The sequence below is a fragment of the Zootoca vivipara genome, chromosome 1 (assembly GCF_965207765.1).
Source record: "Zootoca vivipara chromosome 1, rZooViv2.hap1.1, whole genome shotgun sequence".
NCBI classification, from domain to species: Eukaryota; Metazoa; Chordata; class Lepidosauria; order Squamata; family Lacertidae; genus Zootoca; species Zootoca vivipara.
The window spans coordinates 33,557,857-33,577,662 of NC_142582.1; the positions used below are offsets into that span (position 1 = coordinate 33,557,857).

At 40.8% G+C, this 19,806-nt stretch overlaps 1 protein-coding gene across 1 annotated transcript in view; it reads right to left on the bottom strand.

Moving 5' to 3' along the window:
- The window catches only part of ACVR2A (activin A receptor type 2A), a 54,807-nt gene extending 35,739 nt beyond the window's left edge, over positions 1-19,068 (bottom strand). Inside the window, exon 1 of the mRNA XM_035131116.3 lies at positions 16,960-19,068. Within this exon, the coding sequence (XP_034987007.1) occupies positions 16,960-17,014 (55 nt within the window). The 5' untranslated portion in view covers positions 17,015-19,068. The remainder of the gene's footprint in view (positions 1-16,959) is intronic.
- Positions 19,069-19,806: the final 738 nt, after the last annotated feature.

Below are 19,806 nucleotides of genomic sequence, written 5' to 3' on the forward strand. Positions count from 1 at the left end.
GATAATATTTAGGCACATAATGCACCTGGCGCCCTGCTAATTTTGAACCCTGAACTGAAATCAATAGAAGTTTGAAAGTTAGTTTTTAAGGTCTTTTTAAAAAACAACTAAAGACAATATCATGAGTTTCAATGGAGAAGGGTTTGGGAAAATATTATGTTTTGATTGGCAGGCATGGGTTTTAATCACAGTGATTATTTTCCCAGGGCACTCCAATCATAGTGAAGGGATGTTGGACTCCTTCCCAATCACTTGCCATTTCCTAACAATTAAAAATCCATACTTCAACAATCAATTTGTTTTCAAAACCACTGTTTGTTCTTCCCTCCCCATATGTCTTTGCTTAGATATTCTGAAAACTTAAAGAGGGCTCACATTATATGGTCTTTGCATATTCTCTCTCCCTTAGTTCAATTGTTGGACAAGTTATATTATTTATTTGTTCCTCTTTATTCAAATCCTTCATTTTTTCCAGCAAACACCTACTATATTTTTTTTGCTTTTCATTCTGTTCTATTCTTTTTCCTTGTTTGTGCAAACTTCTCAGAGTCCACCCACCACCCTGCTGATACATGTTTGGTTTTTTCCCCCATTGCAAATTGTTCCCCTGCCCTGGTTTTACATTGCTTGTTCAAAGTTTCTAAACATTCCTACGTTCTCCCTCTCAGACTTCGACTTCCCCCTTAAATCAGCTAAACCTGCTTGTCCCTTCCAGGAGCTCCCAGTTGTGTTGCTTATTGGTAAACTACTACCATGCACTTACCCAAGGGCACCTACCTCATGTTACCACTTCTCAGACTGATTGTCCGCAGAACATATAGGGAGGTGAAGTGTTTTCTACTTTATTCATCTTCCAAAAAGAAGAAGAAGTCTTTCCTTGCAAAGAATCACTTCAGCTAACATTCTGAAAGCTGGTAAGTTTCACTACCTCAGAAGGGACAACCATGCCTGAAAATTGCACCCAATTCTGACAGAAGATAGAAGATAAAAAAGCTAGATATTTTAAAAACTTTAAAGTTTTAAGCAAAGAGCTCTGGGGGGATCTGCCTGCAATTTGGCAGTCTTAATGTATTCAAGAGGGGGTCATTTTGCCTTTAAATATCATCTCTCTAAATATGGAGTATCATAGATCAGAGATGGGTGGTACCCTGAGGATCATCTAGTCCAAACCTCCTTCAATGCAGGAATATGCAGCTGTCCCTTATGGGGATTGAACCTGCGACCTTGATGTTATCAGCACCACGCTCTAACCAACTAAGCTATATTATGCTTCTTATATAGCCACTTTTGATTCCCAATTATGGGGGGGGGCACACACAGAAAAGAGGCAGAGCTCTGGATTTAATCAATTCTTCCTACCCTGAGATAGAAGGCTCACTTCAACTGCGACACTAATGCAGGCCTCAGCCAAGATGGCACTGCCTTCAAAAGATGCCTCTTTCTTGCTGGAGAAAGAAAATGGTAACAATATCTGAGGAGATGAACTTGCAGCAGAAGTAGTAATAAAGCTTATTAAAATACTTAGAATAAACTAATGCTTCCACTGGAAACAAAACTGACAGAATTTAACATGTGGCTTGATTGTTTAACAGAAACAACTACAGCAACAAAATAATTAAGACAAATCTAAGAGAAGATCAAACAATTACAAAAAGAAAATGAAGATACATTCAACATTTTCATTTTTTTGTAGAGAGAGTAGAATAGAATGATCTTGCACAATATTTGCCTCATGCTTAAATCACTGCTTCCAGACCTCATAACCACTGCTGATTATTTTGAACTGGAACACAGAGCACTTGGACAAACTGAGGGAGAGAACCCCCCCTCCCCCTGCTTTGCCTGATACAGAAAGGAGAAGGAAGCATGGAAAAAAACAAGGAACCTAATATCCATAACTTATATCACTGGAGCTTCCTCTAACATCTTACCACCATGAGAGGATCAACACACCTCACATCAACAAATAGACTGCAAGCAACAGATCTCCGCAACACTCTTGGAATCAACCTACTTCTGGAATGACAACAAGAAGAGGCAATGGAAGAAGAGCATGCTGAATTTTCTGATGGATGGTGGGAGGATGCAAACCGGAGCAAAAGATCCAGAAAACATCTCACACGTAACAACAGAGGAGACCACTAAAAACACACCAAGCAGCTACATCCTAGATCCTCCGGATATTGTTGACAAGACTTAACTTGTGACTTTAACCAAATCTCAAGGAGAATGGTATCCTGGTTACAGGTTAATCTTTAACACTAGAAACAGTAACAGTGAACATGAGGGGAATTAGTGATCCTATAAAAAAGAAATGCCTAGACATACAAGCCACAAATTGCCTTTGTATCTCTTGTTAAAACCCCCTAGGGAAAGTAAAATCTTCAGTGGTAATTGGTTTCAACACCAAGTGACAGCACCAGGTTCAAGTAAAGGACAGGGTGGTAGCAGTCATTTTTGGAAAATGAATAAACTTTAAAATCCATTCAATACTGAAATACAAGAATGTTTTTTTAACCATTCATTGTCCCTTTAATAATAATGTAAACTGTTGGATCCCTATACTGTATGCACCAAACGCGAAGTGACTTGACTTTATTTGAAAAGTTTAATGTAAATTAAATAAATTTGCTGACGGAAAAGCCATACTACAGTATGGGGCAACTTCAACCTTAATGTAGGGGGAGTCTCTCTAAAAGATTTGAGCAAGGTAGACACCAGGAAGAACTTTTTAAAAGATAAAGAAATTGGCCTATTACAGTCAGAACCAGGTTTGCAAACGATGTCACATTATCACGATGCAATGTCTAAATGAATAGACTGCAGGTTATAGCCATCACTCCAACTCCAGAAGCTACTGCACTTGGAGGTGCAGGGAGCAAACTTACAAAGCTGAATGCATGGAAGAAGAAAGTTGACAAAACAGTTCCATTTTATATTTGGAAGTTTAAACCATGATTTGGCCTGACGTCGCAACCAAGTTAAGGGTTTGAAAAAATGGTCATTGGCTTTTAAAGAATATGGTTTTCTAGTTATGGCAGTAAGATTTAAAGTTACTTGTCAAACTGCTGATGGCACACTACCGCAACGTAACAGATCCAATAAGCTGCTGAAAACAGATGCATGAAGTACACAGAAAACCAACACCTGAGGAATATAAACAGAACTGCCTTACAGTGTTGTTTGCAGATATTCAGTAGCACACTGCTAAGGGAAAAGGTTAGGAGGTTGCGATCCCTTAGCAGTGTCCAAACTTCCCACATCCCCAAGGGTACTCTAGCCATTCCTCGCACTGAATCCTTGGAACCTCCAGCTAGACAACAGAATCTGCTAGAAGATCAGAGTGGACTGAGTTAAATCAATGCAATTTCAAATGCATCCTGAAGCTGTAGCAGCCAACTGAAATCACTGATTTAATCATTTCCCATTGGTGCTTTTTATTTTCCAATACAAATAAGTGATTCACCACTTCTGATTTAAATGGATTGCAAGTCTAATCCAGCCCACCAATACTTTTTTTGCTGGTCCAGCAGAACCTAGCCCAGAGCCAACAACACTGAACAAAATACCTCCTATCTGCCACTGATCAAAGTAGATCAGAGTGTTCCATTATGTTCTGATGTTTTCCCAAGTGCTTGCGAAACATTGGAATGCTCAATATGCATAATAGCAGAATGGAACACTCCAGAAACAGGAAGGAGCATTCCAATCAATAGCAAGTAGAGGTTCAGCACCACCCAAATCAGCAATGGTAAAAGGGGTCATGTAACACTATATCACTGGATGGAGTGGTTTAAACATCTGCTGCATGTCTCATGTGCATGAATGTGAGTGGCCATACCCATCACCAGACTTCACATTGTGCCAAATATCTCTCCCGCTCTCTCTGTTCAAGTGCACAGCACACTTGAGCAAACATACATCACATACAAATGCCTGCCATTCTCCCATCCCTTCAAAATATCTAAAAAATATGCATAGGCCATCAATCACGTGTTGGTGATCCCCAACCTAAATGTTACTAAGAACCAGCATCTTAACATACTAAACCAGCTCATAATCTCAGAGAAAACAGCACCCTTAAAGAGTCAGAAAAGCCACGCTGTAACCAGTGTTAGAAACTGGGATAGAAAAGCTAAGAGACAAGTGGCTCTTGGAACCTGGGTTGTGGGTGCCAAAACAGAATGTCTAGTCACATTTGGGGAGCGGGTATCAGCAACACTTTATTCATTTTTTGATAAGCATGCATTAATATGCAATTCACATAAGTGGCACATCGTTACTATTTTAATAGAATTGTTAAGAGATGTATAATTTTGTGTTTACAATGAAAATATTGGTACCATACTTCAGTTTTCAAAACACTCTACTCTTATTTTTAAACTCCTTAATGTATTGTCTGTCCTTAACATATATTTTGAGGCTTCAAAGCACACACATTTCAGTAATCCTTGTGATAAGGCAGACCAGTATCACAGTGATTGTTAATACTGATTTTTTTTGTATTGTATTTTCCTGCTATGTAATCAACCATGAGCAAGCTATGCCTCAAAAGGTGGCCTATGCAAATTTTTCTTGATAATTATATACTCAAGGCCATGTTTACACTTTTGTGGCATAATGATCCATGATCTTTGCCAAGAAAAACTGAATTTGAAACTGCTTTGGTAGTCACAGGCAGGAGCAATGAGTTACACAAAAGGATGTAACCTTGCTCACTACAATTCCTAAGCACCCTCCTGCTTGGTTTCACAATCGTTACACACACACACACACACACACACACACGAAACTAGAAGCTTGATTTAAAAAGCTACGTGCATTATTTGCTTTGGACTGAAATATATATTATCTTCTGTACAGTATTTGTGCAGCACACACAATGCTGGCAAAACCAGTGGAAAACAGCATATAGATAACTAATTACACCTTTTAACTGTGCAATTAACAGTAGATGCACTCCTGCTGCTGCTTTGTGGGGCAAGGGGGTCTTTGGAGCCATGACACCAACACCAAAGTGCGGCAGCTGTTGGAACCGTTTTAAAAGTTGGAGCAGCCAAATGAACAGCTCCGCATTTGCAGTGCTGATGGGGCTCCAAGCAGCAGCCCCAAACAGTTCCTCTCCTCTGCAGCATCCCCAGCGGCAACCGCCACCAGGGCTTGATAGTCATCGCCTCAGATGTTTCCACAGCACCAAAAGATGTGTGTCTACTGGTGCCGCACTACCCCGCCAATCAGGTGATTTGCAGGGAAGTACAACAGCAAAAGGGGGTGTGGGTGGCGCTGTGGGTTAAACCACAGAGCCTAAAGCTTGCCGATCAGAAGGTCGGGGGTTTGAATCCCCACAACAGGGTGAGCTCCCGTTGCTTGGTTCCTGCTCCTGCCAACCTAGCAGTTCAAAAGCACAAAGTGCAAGTAGATAAATAGGTACTGCTCTGGCGGGAAGGTGAATGGCGTTTCCGTGCACTGCTCTGGTTCGCCAGAAGTGGCTTAGTCATGCTGTACGCCGGCTTCCTCGGCCAAGTAAAGCAAGATGAGCACCGCAACCCCAGAGTCGTCCGCGACTGGACATAATGGTCATGGGTCCCTTTACCTTTACAACAGCAAAGAGGTGCCTTTTGGTGCCCTGCTGCCCCACAGACCAACTGACTGGAGTTGCATTGCAGCCACGTGGAGATGTTAGATGCCCAACAATGGCACCTGGACATCTGCACTGCCTCACAAAAGGCCTGTTGCCAGTCCTGCACAGCAGGAAGCAAGTGTATCTCATTCGGGAATGTTCCATAATTGTGAAGCCACCACTGATAAGATATTTTATTCTCAGGTCTGTGAACCTAAATTGATCTTACTGGCAATCATGCAACAGAGGCAGTGGTTTTCAACCAGTGTGCTGTGGCACCCTGGGATGCCTTGAATGATGATCAAGGGTGCTGTGGGCAACAATGGCCTCTGTCCCTCTTTCCTGCCTTCCATTCCTCCTCTGATGCCCTCTCGGGTCTCTGCCTCTCAAAGGGCTTGCACAGCTGTTTATTGCAGCAGCCCTGGCTATAAGCTCTGCAGGTGAATGGTGCCTCTGGGAAGCACCTCTCTTTTGAGTGGGGGTAGGGACTCAGAGACCAGAGACAGTAGCAGCAGCTGCCCGGAGAGCTCCCAAGGAGAGGAGAGAGGAGAGGAGGCCAAGGGAACATTCTACAAGGGAGGGCAGCTCTGCAGGCAAGGGGTAACATAACTGGGCTCCTGAGCCCCACAGGGGTGCCACAGAAATAATGTAGTTGGTCAAGGGAGCCATGGGGAGAGAGAGGGGGGGATTTCCCTAGTGAGCACAATGGATGAAATTCCTAGTGACATAAAGGGTGGATAAGAACAGAAAGGAGCCCTGCTGAATTAGAATAATGGTCTACCTAGTTCAGGGCTAGCCAATTTCAAATGCATGGCTATGGGAAGCCTATAAGCAGGACATGAGCATGCTAGCACTCTCCAGCTGTTCCCCAGCAGCTGGTATACAAAGGTATGCCAGCTCCAGCCTTAGAAGTAGTATAGTCATCACCACAAGTTACCACTGAGAAGCTTATCCTCCATGTATTTGTCTAATTCCACTGTCTTACGTTTGTGGTCATCAGCACATCTTGCAGTACAGAATTCCACAGCATCACTGTGAACTATGTAGCAAGATTGGTTTTCTGGATAGTTTGCATCACAACACATTGTGTAATGCAAACTGAAAGTTTTATAATTTAACAAGTTTCTTACTAGCAAACAAGGCTAAAAAAATACCCCTGTTGGGACAGTTTCTAAAGCTTCTTAAATGTTTCCTCATTCTTGCTGCATTGTTAGCATACTCCTGCCTGCAATATTTACATCTACCTCTTCCCTTCAGTGGTTTCATTAGAAATTATGCCAAATGCTAGTGACTTTTTTCTGATTAGGCAATATTATGATTCAAAGTAATCAAATGCAGTACCAAAACAGATTTTAAACAAGCAATTCCAAATTCCCCAGGTCCAGAAATGAAACAAGACACCACCCTGAAGTCTGTGTTTGCAGCAAGGAAAATAAAAATTAGTAAGTTTCGCTTTAGCTTGCAGCCTCACACTCAATAAATAAGAATGTTACCTTTTCTATTGATTTGACCTGCACAGCAAAGACATTAATTCAATTGTTTTACTTGATTACTGGCTTGATTATTTATTTATTTGGTTATAGATGTTGTTTCTCTAAATATGTTCAAGGTGTAAAACAGTAGAACTTGTAAAGCCATTAAGAACCTGTATGATAATCATTCCTGATAAACTGATCTAAAAGTTTTGTATGCACTGTTTTATTACTCCTGACCCAAGTTACAAATACAAATCAATGACATATGGATTCCCTCGCATACTTGCAAGTGGTAATCACATTTATTTTAACTTTGAAACTGCCAAGTTTGCCTAATAGATTATTTGCAATTAGCATCCCACTGAAATCAAAGGGAAACCCAGTATGCCAAATGTATAACGTCATTAAGATATTAGTGATTTTTTATTTTCAAACCCTTTCCTGCGGGTCACAAGCTTATTTTATTCATTCATTATATGTTTATACTTTGTGATCATATAAAACTATGTCGTGTACAGAATACAATGCATTAGGGCAAACACAAAATAAAACAAAGCAAGTCACTATGAAAACAAAATACCGTGTAAGCCACATAAGTTCACAAAGCGTACAATGTGTGTCACATTCAGGAAAATGCTTGCTAGAACAAGTTTAAAACTGCTGCCTAAACACACCTGGAGCCAAAAACACTGATGATACCTGCCTAATCTCACTGGGCAAGGAGTTCCATAAACCTGGTGCCACCACACTGAATGCACTGCTTCTTGCTGAATTTGCCTTGTTACTTTGGTGTGGTTCAGACCGTATATTAAACCATAGTTTTAAAAATGGTTTAATATGTATGAGTTAGCATGTTGATGCACTGCTGAAAAGTCTGCACTCCGCTCCTCTGCCACTCCTGCTGTACTAAGGTGAATATTCTGTTAGTACAAGGTTTCTCCTGGTTTTACAGAATCTTCTTCTGCTCTCCTCTCCCTACATGCCTCCTAAACCTACTCTGGGGTTCTCCCAACCATACAGAGCAGATTTGGGTATAGTGCGGGACACACATGTTGGAGTGGGGAGTCCAACTGTGCCAGAGGGAATCACTGAAGTACAACAGGTTAGTTGAATTCCACCCCTGGTTTGTTTTTCTTCAAACCATGAGGAGTAGACAATATTTCTTCTTGGCTTACTGCTGATAGTTTGTTTGGCAGAAACAAACCACAAGCCTGGGTTCACATACAGCAAGGCAGACTCTGGTTTGTTTCCTCCCCAGTGCAGCAGCTGGGAAACGAAGCACAGATTTTAAAGCAGAAGCTATGGTTTATTGTGATACGTGAGCCAGACCATTGTGCCAATGTTTTCATTAAGCTACCCATCACCCCTCTCCCAACTCCAAGCAAGAAAGGAGAATAGCATTCTGCTCATGACTTTCACCAGAGTGCAACTGGTCACCTTCCACGTCAAAGAGGGTATGAATGGAATCCAAGGTTATTTATAATAGTTGATCAAAAAGATGGCAGCATAGCCTGCTCCTGCTGAACTTTTTCTTAATTTTCCTTTTCCTTACTCAACACCAATCCACTCTACGGTAGCTGTTCTCCACCTCCCACAGCCATCTACCACCTTCCCTGTGGGAAGAGATACCAATGAGCTTTAAAGTATATTAACATGATGAGCCTTTTATTTAAGCATTAGCCTTGCAACCACAGACATCTAGGAATTGTATTAAGGCAGGTGCATGGACTTCCATGCAGACTAGTGAGCAGGCTGGCAAAGGACAAATGGAGAGCTCATTCCCTCCTCCATGTCCAGCATGGAAAGTAAGCACATAGGTATAGGAAGGAATTCCTCTCTTCCATGCCAAGCACCAAACCACTCTTCTCCCAATTCCAAGTAGGCTTGGTAAAACAATGCAAGCTTTTGTTGACTTATTTACACTGGTACTGCCGACTGCAGTTTTAAAAAATGTATTTTAGTATTACTTGCAAGCTTCACTGGAAGTATTTGTTTCTTTAAATAAATGATGCAAGTAAATAAATAAATATTTAGGCAGAAAAAGCAGCTTTTAACTTGTATTTAATAGACAGTTAAACATTTGACAAGACAGATTGCATTTATACATGATCTAAACAAAGTTTCATTTTTAAGGGGAAATTCATTTTAAAACATTTTAAATAAAAATCAAAGGGCCACTTCTTTAAAAAATTCATTTTACCCACCCTGTACAGCTTAAGGTTCCCTCCCCACAAAACTTTACTAAAAGCACAATAAGAGGCTAACAATACTTGTATATCCCAAACTTATCTTTAGAAAAAGAACTAAGGTTTGCTAACACAATAAACAAACAAGTTAAACAGAATGATCAACACAAAATTGAGACATTGTGAGACAAGCAGAATTCAAACTAAATGTAAAAGGTCTTCCCTCAAATACCTTAAAATGAACCACATTTCTAGTAGGCCTACTTTGCAGAAGTCCAAATGGTAGACCCCTTTGGGCCTGTCAACAAATGCAGTTTCACGATCAAGAAACACCTAAACATTGTATATTGGATTTCTAGTTTTGACCTAAGCGTTGGGACAGGTGATGTGATTGGACACTGTCCTCAATATAATTTGCTTCCCAGTCTGTTTAGGGCCTTAAAAAGGTCAGCACCAGCACTATTAATTAGGCCACAAACAAAGTGGTAATCAATGCAAATAGTATAATACCAATGGAATACTGTATGCAAAATATCACAGCAGCCCCATGAACAGTATCTTACAGTTGTCTTATATAGATGTTATCAAGGCATGAATCCAGAAAGGGTGTTTTATTATTACTATCATCCAGGAAGACCTAGAGCTAGGACACCGTAACATACTTAAGCAGCTTCCTCAAGTAGGGAACATATGAAACTGGGCAAAAATCTTCCAAATCTGGTAATTGCTTATTTACAAAGCAACTCAAAGTATGTTGGTTGTGCAGTTGGGATCCTAACTTCATTCAGCAATGCATTAATAATCCCTCACACACAGTCAGTCAAAGCTACTCTAATTGATCTAGTGAGCCAGGAAGGGAAAGTTTAAAGCACTGTACAAGTAGTAAGTCACACTTCTCCAAGATCCTTTCCATAACCTTAGGCTACATAAACTGGTAAGAATCTATTTTTTATAATAATAATAAAAAACTTGTAAGAAGGAATGAAAGATACAGTAAGCACCAACTCTGTATGAGTAGAACCCATGTCAAAAAAGATGCAAGCAATTTATCTGCAAAGTGTTTTAAGAGTGGTCATAATACGCCAAGATTTCTTCAAAACGCTGCCTTGGAATCAAGCTGAAGATGACCCCACACACTATTTGGAAGAGTTTCAATGGATACTTAACAGTGATTAAAAGCAAGATTTCTTTAATACCCTCTGCTTTAAAATTGCTTTAGCTATTTTAGATTTCTATTGTTGATTGTTTTCTATTTTTTCTTTTTTTTATGTAAACTTCCTAGACAACTTAGTAGGATGGGTGGTATACAAATGCAATGAAACACTAAGATGTAGGGCTAAATACCAAAACATTACCAAGCAGCGCTCTGAAAGTTGTGCAATGTCAGCAAAATTTGCTGCAAACTGCAGATTCATGCCTGGATACTCTGGTTCTCAGAAGCACTAGTGGCTATAATAGCTTTTTTCAACAAGTACTCCGGACACTCAACGAAAGGAACGCTCGACATAGAGCAGCTCTGCACATGCGCGAAGCACGTTTTAGTGCTTCTGTGCATGCACAAAGCGTGCTTCTGCGCGTGCAGCAAACCCAGAAGTAACCCGTTCTGGTACTTCCGGGTTTACCATGGACATTCGATGAAATGGGCCCTAAATGGGGCAGACTCAAAACAAGGTACGACTGTACATGGCCTATGTGAGATATATACATATTCCTAGAATCATAGAGTTGGAAGAGACCACAAGGGCCATCCAGTCCTGAAGTGTTTAAATAACTCCAAAATGTGATTGAAGAAGAAAACTTTAATTTCTATGAATGAGAAATAAAGAGGAATTAATAGTGGCTGAAGTTTCTACTGCAGCATGGTCAAAGTTAAAATTCAACCTTGTACCTCTGAAACAAAAATACAGGCATACTGTACTTTTTTGTCATAATATTTGTCTCATGTAGACTCCATTAAGACATAAAGCCACAAATGCAATAGCATAAGCTAAAGTACTTTGATTAATTTAAAATTAAAAAATTCCTAAAGACCAACTAAATAGTTATAATTTAGAACAGCCTTCCCCAACCTTGGAACCTTTGGATGTTTTTGATTGCAGCTCCCATCATCTCTGTCCATTTTGGCCAAGCTGGCTGAGGCTGATGCACAAGCTGGAGTCTGATACATCTGAATGACAGAAGGTTGGGGAAGGCTGCTCTATAAAGTCAGTATAAATTAACCTCCTAAAATTTATATTTAAGATTGATAATTATAACTGTAATTGCTCAGTGTTAATAAGAAAACGGTAAGAGAATTTTTAATTTTCATTTAGTAAGTATGAGAAATTAGTGTTCATTCTATGCAAGTATTATGCTATTCAACCCAATTGCTCAACACCTTCAAAAATTCCCCTTCAAAAATTAGATTGGTTCAAATCATAGTTGAAAGCACAGAAAGTTTGGCTTTCTTTATATCTGTCTTGCTATTTTGAAGTCACTAAGTTACAGTACCACAAAAAAGGTATTGTAATTTTTTGTCATAGTAAACATCACTAAAACAGTGCAATTCTACACACACTTACTGGTACTCAGAAATAATCCCACAATATTCAATGTGGCTTACTGTCAGCTAAGTGCCCATAAAATATCAGCTTAAAAAAAAAAGAGCAATCCTAACCCCCAGCCAGGAACAGTGGCACTGAATGGAGCAACATTGCAACCACAGCAGCCCAACTCTGCCGCTCACACCAGCAGCCAGGTGGACGGTGAGGAAGTCACTAATGCTGCTCATTTTGAGCCAGCTCCAGTTTGGTACAACAAAGAGGCCTAGATAGGGCCCACCACCAGTAGGAAGACAAGCATAGGATCTAGCAGGTCCCTGGCTGGTTCAGCTCTATCCCCTCTCACCCCCCAGAAACATCCAACTTGAGGCAGGAGGGTGTGTTGGCTGCAACTGGCATGGACACCACAATGGGGACTTCAATGGTGGCAGGAGCTCCCTGCCAGTGAAGTCTGCTAAAGTTGTACCCAAACCCTCTGTTGTATCCAAGCTCACTTTGACAGTGGATCAGTGGTTTGGCTTGCTCTGTACACCAAGAATAGGAACAGTTTGAAGTTTACAACCAAATAATGTTGCAATGCCTAGCAATTCCCTGGGAGGGGGACCTTACGGAGGCAAACTTGTCAAATTTACGAACAGCCCCAGTAAACTATTTGGAATGGCAATCAGCACATGAGATAGAACATGTAGCTTCCTATATATTCCACCCAGGACTAGCATATTTTATGTCTTTGATGGTACCAGTATACAATGAGGGATCTGTGAAGATCTTGAGCTTCCTTGGAGAACTACCGATTCCTTCCTAGGGTAATTCTTCATACCAAAACTTAATTTGCAGTTTTCCCAGAAACCATGACAACTGAAAGTATAACAGAGAAATGTGGACTCTACTAGACATCTGCCACAAAGCCCCTATTTCTAGTACCTTAGGAAAAGATTTTCACAATCCTTTTACCTCAGTAAAATACCCATGTAAAGCATTTTAGAACAACCAAGAAAAGGGGCACACTTGCTGATCAACAGATCTGTAAACAGATACAGATTTATGAATTTGTGTGCTAGAAAACCCCAAATGTTTCTATGGAAATTTGCAAAGCTAAGGTTACGTTTTTAGTTAGAATTGTTTAGCAAGCATAATGAACAAGGACAATTGTTTCAGTTACTCAAGCAATTTAAACAAACTGAAATCTGAATCCCAAAGCTGTTAAAACAAATCTCCTATCATGGTGGTTTCCCTTACAGCTGCAGTACAGTCATGTAGTAACCTCATTAAAAAAAACAACCAAAACTTCAATGTTTGTTGACAGACACAAAAGAGCAAAAGTTACACCAGTTATGAACACTCAAGGTTTGACAGTTCAGCAGCAACTATGAAACCTGGGTGCTTTGAGCACTATTATAAAAACAACAATTTACAAAAATACTTTCAGTATACAAGTGATGCATTAGGCATTATTTGAGAACAACTGAATGTTTTGTGGTATTTGGCTGGGATTGTGAAGTGTTATCAAAACTGTACTATTTGCTCTTCCTTGATGTACATAACAATTCAGTTTTATTAGATGCACATTAGCCAGTGCTTGAACTAAATAGCTAGGAATTTTTATGATAATCTACTAGTACTGTAATAGACAGTTACACAAGTATTCTTATAGAAACAATTTAATGATAGCCACATTTATGCTATATCACTGTTGATACCTTAATTATTTTTCAGGTATGGAAAAAACAAGTTGCTTCATTTTCTATATTCTAATTAAATATCCTGACTCATTTTTTTGGCTCTAGCTTGACTCTAAAGATGTGTTTTAAAATTCAAATTTCTGTAATACCGTACATGAAAAAAATTCTTTAAAATACATATACACTGTGTTAAGAGACTATGCAATACAGTAGAAGAAAGCAATTTCTCCCTAACTTCATCTTGCATCCTCGCTGGACAAAAGGTATTCTCAAGAACTTTCCTCATCACTGGCTGGGGTTGCATGTCACTCTAAATCAAACCATGGTGTACTAGAAACATGCAAGCTTCTGTAAAGGAATTCACAGACACTATGTGCATCCCTGGTCATTCAGTTTCTGCTGCTGAGCTGAGCTATGATTTGGCTTAGTGTCATCTTAATCCAGACTCGTGGTTAGGTCTCTCCAGGCCACAACTAGGAACTGTAACCACGATTTGCACTAGGATTTACAGCTTGTGGTTTGTTCATGAAAGCTAAACAGTGAGCTAGCTAAACCAGGCTCAGAGGCACACTGAGCCAAACCATGGCTTATAACAGCAGCAGAACAACCAGGAAGAAGCTGAGTTTTCACAATCTCCTCCCCAAGAGCCCACAGATTCATACCAAGTCTTAATTCGGATTAGCATGGTGTGTATACCAGGACACTTTCTTTGTTGAAGTTTACATGTGTAAACTGGTTACATGTCCTGGTGATGGGTAACCTATAAAACAGGAAGGCCAAAGCTCTTATAAGCGACCTTCTGTTAAACAACAACAAACCTAGAAAACTATTTTTAAGTTTTGCCTCCTACAAAATTTTGACTAGGCACCTAGTACAAATGCCTTATAAAAATTCAATCTACAATAAGCACACACAGTAGTCCTAACTTTTTCAGACCCAGGACCCAAACATGCATTTGGGGCTAAATTTCATAATTTTTCACCATATATTTGTATGGCAGTAGAGCTGCTGCTACAACATACCTAAGATCTTCTGAATGAATTTACAGATATTCACAACACTTCAACTACAAGATAGGCACTCTTCCACATCATTACGAATACTGTTACTAGCTAAGAGGCTAAGATTGCTGAAGTCATTCTCTAAACATTAATCTTCCAGAGATGTCTCTTCTATGGAGGCATGAGATGCCAATATACTTTTACTACTTTCTCAACTCTGTGGTTATGTTTTAAAACAGATGTAAACTGCATTAAACATTATTTAGAATGTAAAAGAGAAGGCCACTAGTTTTACATTGAGTAATGACTGTATTCTTAAGATGAGGTTGTCAGCTCACCCCTTTGCATTCTCAAAATTGCATTTACTCAGAAGTAAACCACAGCATGTTTCACGAAAATAACTTTCCACCACTGCTTTAATTATATTGTAAATGCAACTTTTCATTTGGTGCAAAAGAAAAAACCATTCCATATTAACTATATTTATTAAAAGGCAGTAACTTGTTTCTTCAGAGAACAGCACCATATCCAACAAGGGGGGGTGGGGTGGGGTTACAAATATATGAAAGGTGCTTTTTCTAAACCAGTATAAATTTCTACAAGCTATATCCTTACAAGAAAAATTAAAAGCCCCAGCAGTAAAGGACTAGGTGTTTGGGGCAACACTAGTCAATATGTTTGAAGATAGCAAAAAGGCAGAGTAGGCCATCCATTCAGATGTAGTGGCTTTTTAGTAATATTCAATAGTTTCCTCAACTTTGTGTTTGAGTAAATTATATTCGCTCATGCCTATCCTTCATAGAAAAACAAACATGAAAAACAGTCCATTGTGTTGTGAGCCTATTTAAATGGCCAGTCTAAATGTTTTTCTACAGTGAGACACATCCATAATTTCAGTTACAGAAGTTAAATCTGTTGCACTTCTTGCTTTAAAATGAGTGCATTAATGTGAGCTTCTAGGTACATTGAATAGCTTATACCCTGCACACATCTTTTAGAAATGCCTCCCAAAAACCATTTTTCTGCATGGTAACTGCTATGTACAGTGTTCTGTGAGCTAAAGTCACTTAGGGAGCCTTTTGAATAAAATGTTTCTCTGACTTAGGTAGGTCTAAGCAACCAAGAATCTAGAACCTGCTTTCAGGTAAAGGTAAGCAGAATCAGTTCAAAATGTGAGGTTATCTAAGAGCATCCCGTGCTTCCCCTTGGAATGATGTTAAACCATTTATAGAAGAGAAAAAAGCAGACCTTTATTATAGCTGATAAAATGCAAATTAGAGCAAGAAAATATAAATAGATTCTATCTGAAGTATTGTATCTGTAAGCAAAATGTTAAGAAACTGAATATTCTAAGCAACATTTTCATATGGAATTTCAGAAATGTTTACAACACAGTTTACCCAATAAGGGCATCTCTTCTTTAAAATGTATTGCAACTTTTCATTTCATGGAACTGTTTATGCCAAACTATTTTTCATTTAGTTATTTTGCCTTTACATAAAAATCACAATCTCTTCAATCTCTAGCACTGATCGCCATTTCACAGCACAGTCAGCCCACACGGAACAGATCAATAACATTACAGACACAAGACTAGACTGTATCCATTTAATAACCACAAGAAAGTGTACCATTCAGCAAAATCTCACACACATTACAAAACTGCTGGAGAGCAAGAGCTAGATAACAATGTAAATCAAAGTAAAATCATAACCAAATGTCAATTATAAAATCTATTTCTCTTTTCAACACTGAATGCATGTACCTAGGAATCTTAAGTACAACTATAGCATGCACATTTAGTGAAGAGAAAACCAAGAATAGCCATCCAATCCATTACTAACTAGTCAAAGTGCTGTGCATGAAGCAATTCTTTCAACCACTGCTTGCTACCCAGTAAAAGGCATTGTCCTGTGAGCATAACCTGTTCAAACTTATTTCTTATAATGAAAAGATTTTGTTGCAAAAGTTGAGGTTTACCATTTACTTTAGCACACACTACTTACTAGGTGGATATTAAAGGATTAAGAAAACCTAAAACCTACTGTGTGAAAAGTATTTTAAAGCTTATACCTCTCATCTAAGATCATTCAACACAACTTTCCAATTCTATATTTTTCATATTTGTATAGGAAGTTACTAATAAATTTTCAAAAGAGAAAGCTGTGAATATTAAAACCAAGTTACTGATAAGTTACTATAATGTTGACAAACATGAAAGAATGGCTAACACTCCAAATTATTAGCTTGCACACAGGTAGTCTGCAAAACATCAGTAGCAGCAAAGCACAGTTGTGGTATTCCAAACAATACACACACTGTAGTGTCACTGCTGTTGACAAAAAAGTACAAAAAAAATTAGTCCATTTTTTAATTTAATAAATGCAACGTAATGTTAAGGATATTAGAATATTGAAGGCTAAGTTGAGAAGAAAACTATATACTGTACACTTACCTGAAGAACAAGAGATAAGAAAAACAGCAAACACCAACTTTGTAGCAGCTCCCATTTTCCAAAGAGTTAGAAATGATATGAAGTTATTCTATATATCCAGCTTCCCAGGTCCTCCAATTATGAAAATCCCTCTTTCACTTTATTAAAATTTTCTGTAGGAACATATTTGGAAAGTAGTGTCCATAAGAGTAAAATCAGATTTTAATACTAGTCTATCTAGGTCTTCCTCAGTAGATCCTCCAGTAAAGGGATGTATGTATTTGGGAACATACACGTCATTTGGCTTCTGTACAAACAGTGGTAAAATTCAATTCATAAGAACATATTAAGGACCCAGTTTAAAAGGTCAACAGTAAAGCAATTGACTACTAAGCAAATTGCCTTGGAGCATTGTTTTCTTCACTTTAAAATCTGTAAAATATCCCCCAGGAGTACTGGAATCAGGCAAGTCGCACAGATATTAGTAAACAATACTTTCTTCTTCACGCCTCTTTAACAGTATGTAGTGTCTGGGTGAGAAATAGTTCCACATAAGTTTCAAGTGTCAGCACAAACCTGTTTTCAACGGAATGGGCAATAGTAAATTAATCCATTAATAAAAAAAGGAATTTGTGAAACACTGATGTTTCCTATTAATAATGCTGAGACCAAATAACAGGGACAGGGCAGAAACCAGAGCTTATCTGTCCTCCACAGCACCACAAATGTTTCTCTGATCTTTCTTTACCTAGTTTATGCTCATTTCCACTTTCCACTTTTTACATTCAGTCTTTTGTCCATGCCCGCTCAAGAGGAGTAGATGGTATAATTTGACACTCGATTTGCCTTCGAAGGAAAAAAAATAAAAGCCTTAAGGAAACTCCCCCAGTCCATATGACTCCCTCCCTCAGTTTATGCTTAAAATGTCCTTATATTCGGGGTTTAAAAACCACACAAATGTGGTGGAGGGAAGAGGGAGGGCAATGCGGCTTCCAGCTATTTGGAGGGTGGAGTTGGAGGGTAGTAGAGAAGCGCAGAAAAATTACTTTCTTCACTGTTCTAAAAAAACAAATCTTTAAACAACGACGACGATCGAAAGAGGCTTGGGAGCGATCTTTCCCGAAGCAGCGGTGCAAGAGAAGGTCTCAAAAATGGATGAAGCAGGTGAAGCGATGCTTTTTTATAACCATGGTGATCCGATGTGAGCAAATCGGTCTTCTCGAGTGGCCAGGCTGGTGGGGGCAAGGTATGCACGATCTCCTTTCTTTCTCTCCCCCTCCTTGCTTTGCAGTAGATGCTCTTCCAAGCTGGATGTATGTGCAGGCGTCTAGTCCTTTCTCTCTCTTTTTTTCCTTTTCCCCTTCCCTGCAACACTTCACGGGATCACCATTTCCCACAGAGTCCTCCTCTTCGGTCGCTGTCGAGGCAGGACCCTCCGTGCACTACTTAGCTTTTGTTTTGTTTCTCTCACACACACTCACTCTCTCACACACACCCTCCTCTTCTTTTCCTCCTCCTCCTCCTTCCTGCCTTCCTCCGTTCACAACCGCAGCGAGTAGACGAGAGAGAACGAGGGTGGCGGGCGAGGAGGTCACGGAGCCTGGTCAATCCTCGCTCTCGCCCTTCGGCTCGCCCCCTTGTGCCTCCCACACAACGGGCGGAGAAGAAGATGAGAGAGGGGCGACCACCACGACGGCGGCTCGACGCCTCTCTCTCTCTCCCGAGCCCCGCCGCCCCCTTTTCTCCTAGCTCTTCCTCCCCGGCTGCGAAGAAGAACCTGCTGCTCCGGCGTCCGGCCCGGCGGCGAGAAGGCGGCTGAGCCCAACTTTGCGCCCGCGGTGATGAAGTTGAAGAGCTGAGGAGCGGCAGGAGGAAGGGCCGAGTCGAGCAGCTTCTTCTCCTTCAGGACGGCGCCGGAAGGGGAACGGCGAGCGGAGGAGGGCGAAAGAACCGGCTTTATCGTCCCCCAGATCCGGCTGGCAGCGCTGAGTGGCCCTCCCTACCTTGCTGCGCCCCTGTGGTAATTTCATAGCTACCCATTCACTTGCGTGGTGTCGAGAAAAGACCCAAGATGGCGGCGCCCGGGCGATTGTTTTTGTTTCCTCTCCACCTCGGTTTTTTTTCTCTCTCTCTCTTTAACTCCCTCCCTCCCACCAACACCCTGCTCGCGCACGCACGCGCGCTCATCTACCCAGCTCGGCCGGCCCCAACAGCTGCTATTTTATGGGCGCGCGCGCGTGTGTATTTGTGTGTGTGCGCGCGCGTGCGCCGTGATAGTGGCGGTGTGGAGGAGGAAGAGAGATACGGGGTGGGGGGAGATGGGGGCTCGCCTCCATTTGATTGGCAGTCCGAGCTAGCCACTGAGCAAAAAAGAGTAAGGGGCGGGAAAGGTTCAGCCTGAACGTAGGCGGGTTCTGCTCCCGCCCCTGGATTCGACTCCACCCCTCAGCTGGGCGGGGTTCGGCCGCCGTGTTCCATGTCTTGGCATTTCTGGCAGGCGCTGAGGAAGGTGAGGCGCTGCTCGAAGCCCGGCAAGAAAGCGGGGCTACGTTGCCTGCTTCCCAGGCTTATACAGGAAACGCCAGAATCATTTAGTTCATTTTACTGGGGAACTCAGGGCTGCATACCTAAGTGGGTCGTGCAGCCCCTAACCTAGTGCCCTGTTGACTCGGAAGTAAGCCCCGCGGAGTTCGGCAGCTGTGCTTACTTCTGAGGCAGCGTGCGCACATAGGATGACAGCCTTTGCGTGGGTCCATTAAGGCGGCAGTCCTTTCAACACCCTTTTTTCAGTGGGACTTCCTAGCAAAAACGTGTAAAGGCAGTTTTCAGGGGACGGGTGCGGTGTTTGAGAAGACTCTTTCCCCTCTT